General features: G+C 39.9%; 2 protein-coding genes across 2 annotated transcripts; both read left to right on the forward strand.

Moving 5' to 3' along the window:
- Positions 1-266: 266 nt before the first annotated feature.
- On the forward strand, positions 267-8,213 carry ccnc (cyclin C). The gene is made up of 12 exons (XM_026143105.1): positions 267-428; positions 781-887; positions 1,070-1,154; positions 1,374-1,443; positions 1,546-1,597; positions 1,701-1,756; positions 3,067-3,102; positions 3,193-3,284; positions 3,387-3,454; positions 3,551-3,630; positions 4,164-4,282; positions 6,937-8,213. Exons 1-12 carry the CDS (start codon positions 397-399, stop codon positions 6,989-6,991), a joined length of 852 nt encoding a protein of 283 aa, XP_025998890.1. The 5' UTR covers positions 267-396; the 3' UTR covers positions 6,992-8,213.
- Positions 8,214-9,546: 1,333 nt separating this feature from the next.
- faxca (failed axon connections homolog, metaxin like GST domain containing a) lies at positions 9,547-16,559 on the forward strand. Its single transcript, XM_026143092.1, has 6 exons — positions 9,547-10,019; positions 13,188-13,323; positions 13,504-13,700; positions 13,792-14,009; positions 14,642-14,758; positions 15,697-16,559. The coding sequence occupies exons 1-6, from the start codon at positions 9,760-9,762 to the stop codon at positions 15,999-16,001; spliced, it is 1,233 nt and encodes a 410-aa protein (XP_025998877.1). The 5' UTR covers positions 9,547-9,759; the 3' UTR covers positions 16,002-16,559.
- The last annotated feature ends 820 nt before the right edge of the window (positions 16,560-17,379 follow it).

Here is a 17,379-nt window from a genome sequence, read left to right on the forward strand (position 1 = left end):
CAGTGCAATGTTAATAGAATCAGGCTAGCTTGAATATAAAATATCAAAATGTTACTGCATCATGTTACTGTATTACTGTAAATGGTAACTGTATCATTAACACAATGATATTGACTGGACATGGACTGCTTTAGTCCTTTGAATAATGTTACTTTATTCAAATTAATTATCAATTATTTAAAACTCAAATCAACACTGTCTGAAGAAAAAAAATCCCACTTTTGACATTTTAAAGGATTTTAAATACAATCCGGAACCATCCCCTTTCGTTTTCCGGAAGGTTTTTGATGTTACTCTAGCTTCTGCTTAGCCTAACTACTTTCCGTCTGGTATTCACTCCTTTGCAAGCGAGTAATATCAGTTTAAAGCTTACTTCTCTACCTCAGCTGCTACGATATGGCGGGGAATTTTTGGCAGAGTTCTCATTAGTAAGTTTTTATTAAAACTTCGACATGTTACGGTTTTGTTTATGAATTCGCCTTCTTTGTTGTGAGGCCTAGCTGTGTTTGCGGATGCATCGTATGACGACGCTAACAGTTTCTCCTAAACTGCTGCTAGGATCTAAAATAGTCAATATAAATAAGACCGAAAGAAAACTCAGTAAGATTGTATATGCCATAAAACGTAATCATGCAAGCGTTCTGTTATGTTGTCAGCGACACCAGAGCCGGCGGCTAAAGCTTAGCTTTATGTTGTTATTGTTGTCTTGCCTGCTAGCTTCATTGCTCACGTTTTGACGTCTAAGCGGTTTAAAACAATATTGTTTCATGTATTTGTCAGTCTGCAGTGGGTCCTGGATAAGCAGGACCTGATGAAAGAGCGCCAGAAGGACCTGAAGTTTCTCACAGAAGAGGAGTACTGGAAGCTACAGATTTTCTTTGCCAATGGTATTTGTTATATTTGGCTGATAGTAATTGATAGCCTACCAAGTTATGTTGGTATTGTTCGTGTAAGCTGTGTTTGCTTAAGAAAAAAACATCTCCAGGCTTAACAGTTATTTATAGCCAATCTATATTGGTATAATAAAATGCGCTATACCTCTTTTCATATTTAATTCTGTGTCTTTCAGTGATCCAGGCTTTAGGTGAACACCTGAAGCTGCGTCAGCAGGTCATTGCTACTGCAACTGTTTACTTTAAACGCTTCTATGCCAGGTAAACGGATCCCATCCAAATAGACTAAAAATCTTATTTTTATACTCCTGTGGGAGTGGCAGTGAAATGTACTCCATTCAAAAACATCTATCATTCAATATAAAATGTTTTAGGTTATTGTGTTCAGTTTTTTAAATAGTTGTTTTTATTATTATTTTTTTTTTTTACTTTAATACCTACTACTCAAACAAATAATTTTCTTTGTCTTCTTCTATGTAGGTATTCTCTGAAAAGTATAGATCCAGTTCTCATGGCTCCTACCTGTGTTTTCCTGGCTTCTAAAGTTGAGGTATGAGTGTTTCTGTGCTGCCACGAAGCCTCGAAGTTCCTTACTGTCTTTAAGGTTCCCACTTATTAACTGATCTGATCTTAATCATTTTTGTCCTTTTAGGAATTTGGAGTTGTATCCAACACCAGGCTGATCTCTGCAGCAACATCTGTGTGTAAGTGACTGTGTTCAGCAACATATTCTTTAAATTTAAAAATAAATGTGTTTTTTCTCCTGCAGTGTAGGTTGTATAATGCTGTTTTATTTTTCTCAAACAGTGAAAACAAGATTTTCCTTTGCCTTTCCAAAGGAGTTCCCCTACAGAATGAATCATGTAAGTAAAATATCCTTGCGGAAGTTAATATAACAGGCACAGCATCATAATATAAAGAGGTAAAGTGATCTTTTTTAGGACAGTCAAAAATACCGTTTTGAGTTTTGATGGTAAATTGCACAGGACAGAAAGAGTTGAGGACATTAGACATGAAAAACATTTAAGTTGTTGTCTTATGTACATGATATTTTAGTAAAGCAGAGATTGAGGAAAAAATGGACAGAATTCAATTGATCTGAAAAGTTATTTATTAACCGCCATGCCGCTTTACAACATAACAAGAACCTTTTACTCTATATCACAGTGTCATGGCATTAATGTCTATTAATATGTGAGATTCCCCAGCTAATGTTCACACCCTTGTGATGAAAACTCAGTTACTCTGAGAGATAGCATTGTACTGTGTGCTACAGTACGCACAGTTGTTGTGCACAGCATCTCACATTGTGGTGGCAAATGCAGTGAGCTGCCACAAGATTATTTATCTAGCATCACTGCAGGGTTTCCGGGACATCACCAGCACAGCTTTGACATGCCCTCTGACCAGAAAAGTGTGTAAATTATTATTTATAGAGGGCCACTGCAAAGTGATAAAAGGAGGGAGTGGTTCACACAGCAGGGAGGGAATTTGCAAGGTGATGCTACTCATAAACATAAATTTTTGTGTCTGCTTTTGCAGACATAGTAAAAGAGAATGATGGAGTAGCACACAGACAGTTCTAAACAAAAAGCGGTGTAGATTGTGAGCAGTCTAATATTTGCTGGTGGAGTTTTTATCACAAGTTTAATTATTTCTAATTGTGCTACAAGTGACTGCTTATCTATTTGAATGTTTACTAAACCATAAAAATTCAAGAACGGGTAGCTTAACTTCCTCAAGTTATAAGTCAGAGAAAATAAACAAAGAGGGATAAATAAAATTGTTATTTTGCATGTTAATTGAGAAATTTTGGAATTGCTTTATTAATTATTATATATACACTGTATGTATGTGTGTGTGTGTGTGTGTGTGTGTGTGTATATGTATGTATGTGTATATATATATATATATATATATATACATACACACTATGTCACGTATGTTGAATAGTATTTAAAAGCTTTGCAAGCTTTTAAAGGTGTATAATATATTATACTGTCCAGATGGTCTTCTCTCAGATGTCTTGGTTTTTAAGCATTTTTAATTTGTTTTGTGAGTAAGTTATCTCTGTAAGAAGCTGCCATGTGTTTTCTTTGGAGTCTTCTCTGAACTAGTTTATGTTGCCATGCATGTTGTGTCCTAAACCCAGTCCTGCTTTGTGTATTTACAGATATTAGAATGTGAATTTTACCTTTTGGAGCTGATGGTAAGTACAGAAAGATTTGTGTCTTTAGTGCTGGCTTGACTGAGTGTTGTGTTACTGATTTATTGATGTAATATTTTTCTATGTTTTCAGGACTGTTGCCTGATTGTGTACCACCCCTACAGACCACTGTTGCAGTATGTGCAGGATATGGGACAGGAGGACATGCTGCTGCCTCTGGCCTGGTACGATACCATCTGCTTGACATTTGTCGCTTTTGTTTATTCGATTTAGTTGTTTTTGTGTGTCCTCACTCTGTGCCTGCCCTGCCAATGTCTCTTTACCAGGCGAATAGTGAATGACACGTACAGGACAGATTTGTGTCTGCTCTACCCTCCCTTCATGATCGCCCTGGGTAAGACTTGTACCCATGCATTTCAGATTGTTCTCTAATATAGTTACTGATTTTAAATAAGCTTTAACCTGATCAGTTTTTCTTTTCCTCCCACAGCCTGTCTGCATGTTGCCTGTGTGGTGCAGCAGAAAGATGCCAGACAGTGGTTTGCAGAGCTCTCGGTCGACATGGACAAAGTCAGTTTGATATCAGTTTCAGTGTTGTAGAGTTTTACCCATTCGTACTTAGCCTCATAACATATAGCAACTTGAGGTTCCACACATTGTGATATGGCAGGCACATTGTTGCCTGTTTAAATCAAGTTTTTACATATTTATTCTCACTTTGCCACCATTAACTGCTGATGAGTTATCTGCGTTTAAGTAGCACGAGGTCATGAGATTGACCTAGTTATTAAAATCACTGCTATCCTTTTATGTACTGTATGTGTATGTGCTAGTAATATTTTGTGCTCAAATATTAACCACATAAAGTGATATTTTTGCTATGGATTTGAGCATGTAACATACTGACACAGACGGATCATGTCATTCACTTCATGTATATGATTTTACATAAGAAAATGTTCATTTTGTTCAATGACTACTGTATATTTTACTTACAGGAAAATGACCCATTTTACTTTGATTTAACATTTGTGAGTTTTCATTACTGATGTTGCGTTGCCTCACGTTGTCTTGTGTTTTTTGTGTGTCTATTTTTTGTAAAGATCCTGGAGATTATCCGTGTCATTCTGAAGCTGTATGACCAGTGGAAAAATTTTGATGATAGAAAGGAGATAGCTGCTGTCCTAAATAAGATGCCAAAACCCAAACCACCTCCAAACAGGTATGTAGTGTACTTGTTTCTTTCTCTTTAAAAAAAAAATCCTATATTTTAAAACACACAGGACAGATTAAGTAGAGTAAAATATCAATCATATATATTTCACCTCTGTAATATTCTTGATATTTAAATTGAGCCATTTGTGTATATATTTTAGCTATTTTTTTATATTTTGTAAACTTCGTAATATATTGTATAATTTAATTAGTTTAGTCTGTTACTGTTATTGTTTTGGAGCAACTGTAACTAACATAATTTGCTTAGGGATTATTAAAGTATTCTGATTCTTACAAACCAATTTATAAAAGAAGTTGGGAGGTTAGACCTTTGTGCAAATAAAACAAAAATGCAAGGATTTGGTGCAAAAACAGAGATTTTGATAAAGTGGTTTGATCAACACAGTTTTAGTTTTAACATCTGGTTTGTTGCCGCTACATATTTTCAGTGTTTAAGTGATTTTGAAATGACTTTTATCTCAGTTCATGTGTACATTTTACAGTGTTTTTCCTTTTTTATGCAATTTTTTTTTTTTTAATAATGTGAACAACACAGTGCTGCCTGTACAGTGGCTTGCAAAAGTATTCGGCCCCCTTGAACTTTCCCACATTTTGTCACATTACAGCCACAAACATGAATCAATTTTATTGGAATTCCATGTGAAAGACCAATACAAAGTGGTGTACACGTAACAAGTGGAACAAAAATCATACATGATTCCAAACATGTTTTACAAATAAATAACTGAAAAGTGGGGTGTGCGTAATTATTCAGCCCCCTTTGGTCTGAGTGCAGTCAGTTGCCCATAGACTGCCTGATGAGTGCTAATGGCTAAATAGAGTGCACCTGTGTGTAATCTAATGTCAGTACAAATACAGCTGCTCTGTGACGCCCTCAGAGGTTGTCTAAGAGAATATTGGGAGCAACAAAACCATGAAGTCCAAAGAACACACCAGACAGGTCAGGGATAAAGTTATTGAGAAATTTAAATCAGGCTTAGGCTACAAAAAGATTTCCCAAGCCTTGAACATCCCACGGAGCACTGATCAAGCGATCATTCAGAAATGGAAGGAGTATGGCACAACTGTAAACCTACGAAGACAAGGCCGTCCACCTAAACTCACAGGCCGAACAAGGAGAGCGCTGATCAGAAATGCAGCCAAGAGGCCCATGGTGACTCTGGACGAGCTGCAGAGATCTACAGCTCAGGTGGGGGAATCTGTCCATAGGACAGCTATTAGTCGTGCACTGCACAAAGTTGGCCTTTATGGAAGAGTGGCAAGAAGAAAGCCATTGTTACCAGAAAACCATAAGAAGTCCCGTTTGCCACAAGCCATGTGGGGGACACAGCAAACATGTGGAAGAAGGTGCTCTGGTCAGATGAGACCAAAATGGAACTTTTTGGCCAAAATGCTATGTGTAGTGGAAAACTAACACTGCACATCACTCTGAACACACCATCCCCACTGTCAAATATGGTGGTGGCAGCATCATGCTCTGGGGGTGCTTCTCTTCAGCAGGGACAGGAAAGCTGGTCAGATTTGATGGGAAGATGGATGGAGCCAAATACAGGGCAATCTTGGAAGAAAACCTCTTGGAGTCTGCAAAAGACTTGAGACTGGGGCGGAGGTTTACCTTCCAGCAGGACAACGACCCTAAACATAAAGCCAGGACAACAATGGAATGGTTTAAAACAAAACATATCCATGTGTTAGAACGGCCCAGTCAAAGTCCAGATCTAAATCCAATCCAGAATCTGTAGCAAGATCTGAAAACTGCTGTTCACAAACGCTGTCCATCTAATCTGACTGAGCTGGAGCTGTTTTGCAAAAAACAATGGGCAAGGATTTCAGTCTCTGGATGTGCAAAGCTGGTTGAGACATACCCTAAAAGACTGGCAGCTGTAATTGCAGCAGAAGGTGGTTCTACAAAGTATTGACTCAGGGGGCTGAATAATTACGCACACCCCACTTTTCAGTTATTTATTTGTAAAAAATGTTTGGAATCATGTATGATTTTCGTTCCACTTCTCACGTGTATGCCACTTTGTACCGAATACTTTTGCAAGCCACTGTAGTTAGTGTCATACTGACGTAACACTGACATGGGGATTTCCATGTTAGAGGTGGCTGAAAAGATGGAGATGATTAAAAAATAGTCTCAGGTGAAAATGATTGTAGACGGTTGTCTCATCAGAATCTGTATTATTTTTTTTATTTATTTTTTTTAAATTGCCACGTTTGTACACAAACGAGGATTTGTCTTGGGTGTCATGGTACAAAAAAAAATAAATCAAACTGTGGTACAGAAATGGAATATATGGTGTTTACAGTATCTTTAAATATTATTATTAATCCTCATAACAGGAAAAAAATGTATGTATGTATGTACGTACATATGTACGTACGTACGCTAACTACCGACAGATATTAGAATAGAAATTAAGAAATATGTAAAGGTTGTGCAAAGTGTAGGTAGAAAATTACTGTACATGTGAAGATGAGGTTTGAGCTTCTTTTCTCTGGAAATGGTTTCACAAGTTAATTGTTTTTAATTGCTGTGGGTCTGCTTTCATTAGTACAGTATGTTCTTGTACACTTGGACTTCTCACAGTCTATCTCAGTGACCTGTATGCACTTCATTTTTCTCTCTGTCTGCAGTGAGAGTGATCAGAGCTCCAATGGGAACCAGAGCAACTCCTACAGTCAGTCTTAGCATGCCGTCTGTATTTCCGTGGGAATCCATAATGTCGACGTGGAGGATCTTCTTGTAATGTCACAGTGCAACCATTACAGTGTCACTTGGAAACAGTCACAATAATCAGAAATTTGATCCTCAATCAACCCCCACTCCCCAACAAACTGAGTGTCTTTACCTTTTCCTCCTTGTCTGATCATTATGGGTTTGTGGACTGAGCGAGAAACACGGAAATGCCTGCAGTGAACAGCAAATCGAATACAACAAGCCATGACGTTGTCTCGATTAGGCTCCAACTTGAAACGAACTTAAAAGCCAAGGAACATTTTGGGGGTGGAAGGGAATGTAGGGGGAACAGATGTAATGGTTCAGTAGACACTCGTCATTGTGATGATCCTGACATCCTTGAACAGTCCAGAGGAGTGAGTGTTTACACGTCGAGCTCCGTGGGATTTGAAAAAACAAAACTTGATCACGAGCACTGTGCGTGCATGTCTGTGTCTGTGTGTACTACATGTGAGCGGCCACTCTGGGTGGGTTTTAATTCCTCAGGGATTGCAGTAGACTTTTTTTTTTTTCCTGTTAATTGATTTTGAGCTTACAGGGTGGATCTTATTGGTTATCACCCTGTTCAGCTGTGATGGGATGCACCTGCCCTGTTAAGTGTCTCTGCTGGCTGATTGGTAAACTGTGGCTGGAGAAATGCCAAGAGAAGCTCCTCATGAGGGCACAAATGAGCTCTTTGAATACAAGAATTTACTGTTTTGAATTATGACAACCCACCAACCCCCACCTCCTTGTAAATAGCCTTATGATACTTTTCTTTTATCTTTCATGCTTTTGCTTATATAAGAAAAATTTAATGGAAATCATGAGCTGGTTTGTGCTTCAGATAAAAGTGCCCCTGTTTGTTTTTATAGTAAATATTTTTTCCATTTACCCTACTTTAGTTGTATAGTGCATTATCTAACACTTTTTTTGTTTTTGGAAAAACCTTTTAATTTGTCAAGGAACATATTTTTTTTAAATGTTTATCTGCAAAGTTTTGGTTGTACCTTATTTTAATTTACTCTATTCCCTGAATTTAATCACTGAGTTGTGGCAATATGTGTGTGTAAATGTCTCTATATTTTTGTGATGTAATACAGCGGAAGCTGTGTGTGTGGCTGTACTTAAAACAAGGTGCTTGAAAGCCTTACAAAATAAAAGCTGCTGGTTAAAGAGAGAACCCCTCATGAAAGCACATTGTCCCATTCAGGTGAACTGCATATTGTGCTGCTATTGTTGCTTATTATTATTATTTTTCTTTCAGGCCTTTTCTTTTTTTTCCTTTAAAAAAAGAAAGAAAAACAGATGTGGCACGGTGCCCTCTGGCCTTTTTCCTGCCATTCAACTCCTCTATTGTTGGTGTCCACTTTAAAATAGGGTGTGATCCTATGATCCTACATGGATATATCTAGTTCTAGTTAAAGAACAAAGAAAATGTTATTTTAAGGCTCATTTCGAAGCTCAGTTATGGTAATAAAGTCTATTGTGTATTGTCTACTTAACAAAGTGGGCCTTCGTTTTTGTGTAATGCACATTGAGGCATCTTCCAGCATGTTACAAAAGTCATAGGAAATCCTTTTTACCAACAGCAGTGTCTGCTCAGAGCAGGGGCTGTGGTGGGACCCCTAGTGTTGATTACAAAGAGTGACAGCTGACATGTACTGGTAGAAAATTCGGAATGTGCACAGCCTGGGGCTCCAAGTGGCGACATTAAAAATGAGGATAAATTGTACGTTATGATTATGAAAATGAAGCACTGAAGGTGCAGTAAACTCTGGTAGTTGACGCCTTCGGGGTACAGTCAGTTCCCGTGACGTCGCTTTAGCTGCATAAGGGCAGCGGAGGTAGTATGGCAAGCTATGTGATGTCTCCTTCAAAATAAAGGTCTAAAGTCAAGATTACACATGAACTGACAAAATGCGGAAGCAAAACTATTTTTAAGTGCTTCTTCAGGAGTACTTAATCATAACCTTAACGTAAAGTCTGTGACAAATCTGTTGGCAACCGCACCGACAAGGAATTAAGTTTAAAATAAGTGTAACCCCAAAGAATTAATCATGGTCAAAAGATACAAAAGCCTGTTTGAAGTTCGACTTTTAAAGCTACTACGCTTCAGTAAACTTGAAACAAATCTTCATATTTTCTCATTCTCTGTGGCACACCTGTTCATTTTTGTGACCTTTTATTGCCACAAATATTGTGCTGTTTCTAATATTTTTATTAGCACTGTTGCCTCATTTATAAGAGTTTTATCTGTTTTAAAAGGTTAGATACAAAGTATTGTCAAAAGGGAAGGAATTTTGTCCTGTTGCCACTCATTCATTTGGCTGTCCACCAGTAAAGTAGCCTTATTATTTTGTAGTAGTTTAATAATGGTTTGTATTTAGCTTTGGATTTATCTATTTTTGTTCGGCACTTTTCTTGACATTACTCGAATTATTTTGCAAAGGATGACCCGCAAATCCACTTTTATATTGAAAACATAACCGGAAACCCTTTTGTGTTTCACTTACTCTTGACAGTAATTATAAAAAGGGGGACATAACCTGGGAGCTCCGAGCGGGCTTCAGAGAAAGTCAACCCCGCTACGGGGACGGGCTCCGGGCGGGATGCTTGTGTCCGGTCGGCTGGTCCTCGTGCCGTCGCCTCTCACCTGCATCCGCGTGCACCCATGAAGCCCCCGCTGATGAAGCTCTTGGCTGCCAGGGTGAGGCGGAAAGTGGCCAGAGACAGAGAGCATGTACTGGCGTGTCGGGTTCGCCTGGACTCGGTCGTGTGTGGCTGATCTCGGACCGAACCAGAGCCTCTCCTCCGGTCTGCTGGGGTCCGATGATCAGCTCTCGTTTTACGGGTACATCATCGCATACCCACTGCAGGACTGCGGCGGGATCATGTCAGCTTTGGGCTCGGACTCGTGGTGGCGGAAAACACTGTATTTGACCGGAGGGGCTCTGCTCGCTGCCGCTGCTTATCTGCTGCACGAACTGCTGGCCATCAGGTACCAACAACAACAACAACACAGGGACTGCCAGAGAGAGGCAGACCTCAGGATCCCTGTACGCAGGCCTCCCAGGCCAGAGCACAATCCGTGTGGATTTGATCTGCTCATATTTTCACTCCAAAGCTGTATTTTCCACTGAGGTCTGATATTACTTAATCTCGTCTGATTGGGCTGGGTGAGAGTGGAGACGGGGGAGAAGGAGTCGTGAGTGGGGGTGGGGGTGTTGTGATGTAACGGAACCTCCACCCCTTGAGCTTCCTCCTCATAAACACACACATATTAGGGGAGATTTCCATCTTCGCTAGCTTATTTCTGTGATTAGTGATATGATAATAGTTTATTAGTGTTATTGTATGTCCGTGTGCTACCACGGCCTTCACATAGCTCTGCTGCCAAATGAAAGGACATTAGAGGCAGTAGGTCGCTTTCATTAGTCTCTGCTAGAAGGACGAGGGAGGTGATGGAGGTTAACACTCCCGCTGGTGTTTAGGTCCAGTCTAAACGCTGCAGTGGTGTGTCGGTCTTTTATAACCTCTGATGTAAACACCTTGAATCATGAAGGTTGCGGGAGGGGATATGGTAGCTTTAAAGTAGAAAGAAGCGCTGTGTGCTTGATTATTCATTTTCAGGGTGAAAGCTTTGACTGAGCGAGTTTATTTCTTCGATTTACCCGCAGTCCAGGCCAGGGTCTGTGCTATGTTACAGTTTAAAGGGTACTTAGTGTTACTGCAAATGGCACTGACGATGTGCTTTTAAGATGAGGAAACGGAAGCTTCCTCTGCGGTTTTTTTGTTGTTGTTTTTTTGTACCTGTATGAGCGGATATGTTGCAGTTTCCCCCCTGCCTCCCTTTCTCTACATCGTCCTGTCAGCAGCCATGCGTGCTGTAGGCGATCCTCTTCTATTCTGGTGTCAGCGGCTATTTAAGCACCGCACTGAAAATAGACAGCTCCTCTGCACTCAGCCGCCTGCTTGTTTGTCGTTTCAGCACTTTACACGGCGGACAGCTCCTTGTCCTAATTCTGCATCCTCTCCGCGTGAATGTGCTGCTTTTCGTCTGGCTGTGGTTGTGGCAGTTTTGACATTAACCGGTCGGTGATTCGTTATTATAATGTTACAGTTTTCATGCAGACAGCCCACGTGATGCACATACTTACGACCTTTTCATTTTCATTTTTTATTTTGCTGACGAAAGCAAGAGAGTAACTTAGTAAAAACTAAAGCAGGAGGACATTAACTGTGAGGAAATGTACTGACAGTTTCCTCAAATAATAAAAACCAGATCAGAATAATCTGGAGAGCGAAGAGCCAATCAGAACAGCCGATGAGTATGGAAGTGATTCAGTCAGAAGGTTAGAGTCGCAAATTTGATCTGGCCCCGGAAACAGTGTAGCAAAATTGCTAATTTTGGTATGATCCAATACCAAGTAAATACTGGGCCACTATTGCCGATACCAATATCAGTACCAATACTGATTTCAGTGTATAAAGGCAGTTTATGTAGGGGAGAGTAAGTGTGTCATGACTAATGAGACAAATCACTATCAATTTTCAAATTTTAGACCACTGAATCGCTGTGATTTTTACTTTCCACAATAATTAGTTAACACAATAAAAACACAACGTTCACCTTTTCATGGATATGAAACTGTGTTGTTGTCGTTTTTTGTTTGTTTGCTTTTTGGAAACTTTTTGGAGTGCAAATGTTCCTGTCTCTAAAGGACTTTTTTCAAGTGTGCTTTACTCTGTAAATAAATCCATGACAGTTAAAACAAAAAGGTTTCAAAAACACAATTCAGAGGGCGACATACCTTACTTAGAGGATAGAAACAGAGTATCAGCCCTCTTGTGCTAGTATCAATCCAATACCAGTTCCAGCGTTGGTATTGATGCTATCCATATTTGGATCGATCTGCCCACTACTAGGTACAGCTAGCGCCCATGACCCCCGTTTCTCACGGAAATGCAACAAAATTCTAATGCTTGGTAGGAAGAGAAGAGTAGACATATGGACATAATTTACATTTGATGTCAAGGAAAACAGGACGCTGGAAAAACTCTCAACAGTAAAAACACAACAATTTTTACACCAACATTTTTATATTTTGTCACCTGAATCAGCTTCAGATCTAGTCTGCTATAATCTTTAGATATTTGGCCAACTAAAACTAGACTGAAAGTAAAAGATTTGAAAAAAATATGGCTAAAATTAAATAAAAATGTGCTGTGCTTCTGAGACTTACCTTAACCATAAAATCTGCTAAACTACTTTAAGTCTATCTTTGTATGCTCCCCAAAACTGGCTAAATACATACACCAACCTTATTACTCTAACAATAACCACAAAAATAAGTGCTTTATGAGCAACTGTGGTGGCTATCTCCATATTTTTTTGTTCATGGACTCTTCTACAGTTGCAGTATAGTTCTTTATCTTGTAATGGGCTTTTGGCCAGACTTCGACTGTATGAAGCTAATAGCTCTTCTCCCTTTAAGGCCGCCCTCCAAGCCAGATTTCCTCTGATTGGCTGCCCTTTGTAAACCCGTGTGCCTGTGCCAAAACTGACTATTCAATGATGCCCACTCTCACTGACATCAGAGGGGCTAATAACATCAAATAATAGAAAAAACTACACTCTCTATATAGTTGATACAAAATACTTGGTTAACACTCATCCTAACTTAAATTTAAACATGGTCTAATGTTATATCAAGTGTTTGTACATCTAAGATCTAAAGATTTGTGTCATGCCGACTTCCTTTTTGTTCCCTAAAAGCGGGAACAGCCTAATTGCTTCCCTGTTTTCAGCTATAATATGAAGTAGACTACTAACAGGCGGCTATGAGGATGGTATCAGTCTTCTAATCAAAGTGAAAAGCAGGGATGTATTTGAGGCTGATAGATTGGTCTTAATCCATCATATTTACAATGTAGCATCAAGAGAAAAGGCTAAACTTCTGATGAAGAACACAATCCAAATGAAAAAATGCTGAAAACTGCAAAGGACTAAATGTCTATGTAGAAATATAGAAGACGAGTGCTATGTCCATGTATGCAGTTGACTCACACCCAACCCACACTCTACATTTTAGTGTTTAGTTGTTGTTTTTTCACAACCCTTGGAGTGTATGTGACATGCAGCTCTTTCCTTCTTTGCCTCATACAGAAAGGAGGAAGAGCTGGACTCTAAAGATGCAATCATACTCCACCAGTTCTCCAGGCCCAAAACTGGCGCCCCATCTCTGTCGCCTTTCTGCCTTAAGCTGGAGACCTACCTCCGTATGGTTGACCTGCCCTACCAGGTATGACTGTGTTTATGTGGCTGCAAAAGAAAAACAATATTTTGTCTGTTATATAATAAAATGAATTTATTAAAAATAATCTCTCCTGCAAAGGTCACTCAGTTTCTTTTGCAGCATTTACCAACCACTTTGAGAATTTTCTCATCATCTTCCCACCCCCTTTCCTTAATCCTCTTCTAGAACTACTTTGATGGGAAGCTTTCGCCGCAGGGAAAGATGCCATGGATCGAGTACAACCAGGAGCAAGTGTGTGGGACAGAATTCATCATCGACTACTTGGAGGAGAAGCTGGGCGTGAGCCTCAACAAGAGCCTGACACCCCAGGAGAAGGCCTTATCACGCGCCATCACCAAAATGGTAGATGAGCACTTCTACTGGTGAGGGACCGCTGAGATTCAAGCTGATTGTTTTTGTATTAAATGAGTGCATCTGTGTGTCTGTATATATAAATATATATGCATCTCACAGGACCATAGCTTACTGTCAGTGGGTGGACAACCTGGAGGAGACCCAGAAGATGCTGTCGGTGAGCGGTCCACTGAGTGACCTACTCAAGTGGATCCTGAGTCACCTGACAGGTGGGATAGTTAAGAGGGAGATGTATGGTCACGGGATTGGACGGTTCTCTACCGAGGAGGTGTACGCCTTAATGGAGAAGGACATGCGCACCCTGGCCACCCTGCTAGGTGAGGGTTTTTTTTCCAATTTAAAATAGTGTGAGTCAGCCTATGGGCAACTGAATCTATTTAAGTATGCATTAAGGTTAGAAGTATGTTTATCCAGAAGACAAATGGATTCAAAACTTGGAATCCAGAAAATCACCCAGATTTAGATGTGGTCACATTCGAGTCTTCAGTGGGAAAACACTTTTTTTTCTTCCTTTTTTTTTGCTTTGTTTTGTAAATCTACAAATCACTTTGTATTGTGAAGCTCGATCTCAGTGTGTGTCACCATTTTGGTTGCATATTTTACCCCAGGGCCAGATCAGTGGCTTTTCAATATGCGCCTTGAGACCTATAACCAGAGACATCACTTTTGTTAGCAGCAGTAGATGGAAAAAAACTGAAGGGATTGCTGAACACTGACCTGCTGTGGTAGAAACTTAGCATTGCAATCACTGTCAAACCGGGTAGTTCATGGTAGACAATTTGCAGTTGTTTGGCCATGACAGGTGGCTTCTCAGGTTAAATGTTTTTCACTAAAGGTGTCAGTTAATCTGTTACCAGTATGTGTTTATTTATTATAAAACAGAAGAAAATGGAATTCAAGGGGGGAAAGCTTCACTGTTTGACTTATATTTTTCTGTCTGCTGTCTAAGGTGATAAGAAGTACATTATGGGCTCTAAGCTTTCAACAGTAGACGCCGCAGTGTTTGGTCACCTGGCCCCTGCTATGTGGACGCTACCGGGATCGCGGCCAGAGCAGCTAATCAAAGGTGAATTCACCAGAAAGGCAGTCTACCTAATTTCAAGCAAACTTGCACTTGAGTGATGTATGTACAGTATACACAACTCCAATTCCAAAAAAGTCAGGATGATGCATAAAGTGTAAATCAAAACAGAATGCAATGATTTGCAAATCTCTCAAATCCATATTTGATTCATAATAGAACACGGGAAACATATCTAATCTTTTTCTTTCTGAATTTTTATATGAAATATAGAAATATAGAAATGTGAACTTTTGCATGTTCTAATTACACATTCAGCACAGAATTCATACATTTGAACACTATGTATGAGAGGAAAACAACACAATGTCCTTTAGCGAAAATCATAATCAACTGATGCAAGATGAGAAACATCAAAATGAAAATGAAATTCACTAAACTGTAAATCAAGTTATTTGTTTATCTAAGAGAATAAGAATAAAATTAATAATAAGAAACTCTCTGATCTTTGACTTAGAAACTTTTTTAACCTTTTCTGCTAACCTTTAAAGCTCATCAGTGCCTAAAAGGACCAATGGAAAAGTGATGAATTATCATTTTATTACTATTTATACATAAAAATCTGTTTTCTTCTTCTTTTAAATCTAAGTCATCATTACTGGAAAATAATATTTCAGTTAGGGCCACTTTAGTCAAAAGAAGGTGTTATTTCCATTAGGCAGTGCAATATATGTGTATACACAACAGCCCAAGATGGGATTAAAATGAGCAACTGGTGTTTAGGTGGGTTGCAAAGCAGCTTGTAGGCAGGCTAGAGCAGTTGCACAGAAATCCCCAGTAAAGTGTTTCCTGAGCTATCAGCTGGCGTTGCTATTTGCTGTTTTATGGACTGTGAGATCTAATCCTATACTCACTTATATCACTGGTGTCTCAGTGAGATACCTTATGGGCGCTGTACCTACTGAGATGTTTGTTCCACCCAGGTGAGCTGATCAACCTCGCCATGTACTGCGAGCGCATCCGCCGACGATTCTGGCCCGAGTGGTTCGTCGACCTGGAGGACTTCCGCTACAACGACACCACAGAGGGCAGCGACTCGCCCTCGAAGCTCCCCGACCTCGGCCTCTACTCCCGCACGGACACTTTCCAGGACGATACGCGCTCAAACACTTTACACACTCACACGCCACAAGACCCGCCATCGTCTCAGAGTGACCCCACGGGCCACTCGCTGTACGACTCTGACATGGACACAGAGTGTTCTGAAATAGACCAGCCAAAGTGCTGACGAAACACACACACACACTTATAGTACACACTACATATAGGCACGCCGCAGGAGGGAGCTGCATCCCACCTATGTTCTACCTCTTAGAACAGAAAACAACAGGGGGGTGTATTCGGTGTTCGCCGGCCGGGACGTTGAGGGTGTAGGAGGGTAAAGTGCCAACTGTAGTGGAGGAAAGATTGCAGAACAAGGAAAAAAAGGTACAACAGAGATGAAACTGGAAAAGAAGTGAAGAGAAAAAAAAGAAATGTAGGTTTAAAAGTGAGAACTAGACGCATTCAAATCAGGAGTAAATGACGCAGTTGCCGAGAAACTCCTCCACATCAACTGCAACCACAACCTTCTACCTGTTGTCTGTTGCGTGCCCACTGTTGTCCCTCGTAGCAGCTCGCACCACCCAGCAGCGTTTTGCGTCTGTGTGTGTGAGTATTTGTGAGTGCATGTGTGTGTGTGCGTGTACCAAATGAACCTTTAATACATGAAAGGATCTGTACAGAATCCATCAGAAAGAAAACATTTCAGTGTAAATATATAAACGAATCTGACTTCATTCTCAGATTTAATAGATAAAAACTGTATTATATATGAGTATAAATAATATAGATAGGCTGGAACTATAGTATTATGTCGTCTGTCATATGGTGTAAATATTCTAGGTGTTTATCTTATGAATTCCTACCCTGCTGGTCTAAGATCAGCTAGAGGAACCCTGTGAATTCTTTTACTGTATGTATCCGATTACAGGGATATTACAGTATTTAAACAGTTGAGAAAAGAAAACTCATAAAACATAATAGGTAGTAAACTCCCAGTTTCCATTAACATCTTGTCTAACTGAGGCAATTATTTTGCCTCCAAAAAATCCCCCAAATCTTAATGTACGCTGCTGTTTTTAGGAGATTTTACATGCATTCAAGCATTGAGCGCACGCCAAACAATCGTGTAGATATAGAGCGATAGATAGAAGACAGTCTGAATCAAAGTGCATGGCTGATTCAGGCCCATAAGTCTCTCTTAGCACCCCACATTGATAATCTTTAGCTACATTTCTTAGTAAGCCTAGTGTGATGGAACGATGTAGCTTGTTTGTCGGTGCCTCTGGCCAAATCAGCCGTGCGAGCATGTATCCAATGGATTATGGAAAAAAAGCACTTGTTTTCTTTCAGCATTTCTGTCAGAAAATGTTACGTAAAGCAATAAGAGACACAGACACAGGTTCAATTTATGCCAGGCTGTGATAATTGTGGTGTGTGATGGTAAGGAGCAGGCTCTATGTGCGCTTGTCGTTCATCAAGCGCACGTACCGACAACGTTTTGTATGCATGGAAGCAGAGGTGTGGACTCGAGTCACATGACTTGGACTCGAGTCAGACTCGAG

This window comes from Astatotilapia calliptera, chromosome 15 (genome assembly GCF_900246225.1).
Source record: "Astatotilapia calliptera chromosome 15, fAstCal1.2, whole genome shotgun sequence".
NCBI lineage: Eukaryota > Metazoa > Chordata > Actinopteri > Cichliformes > Cichlidae > Astatotilapia > Astatotilapia calliptera.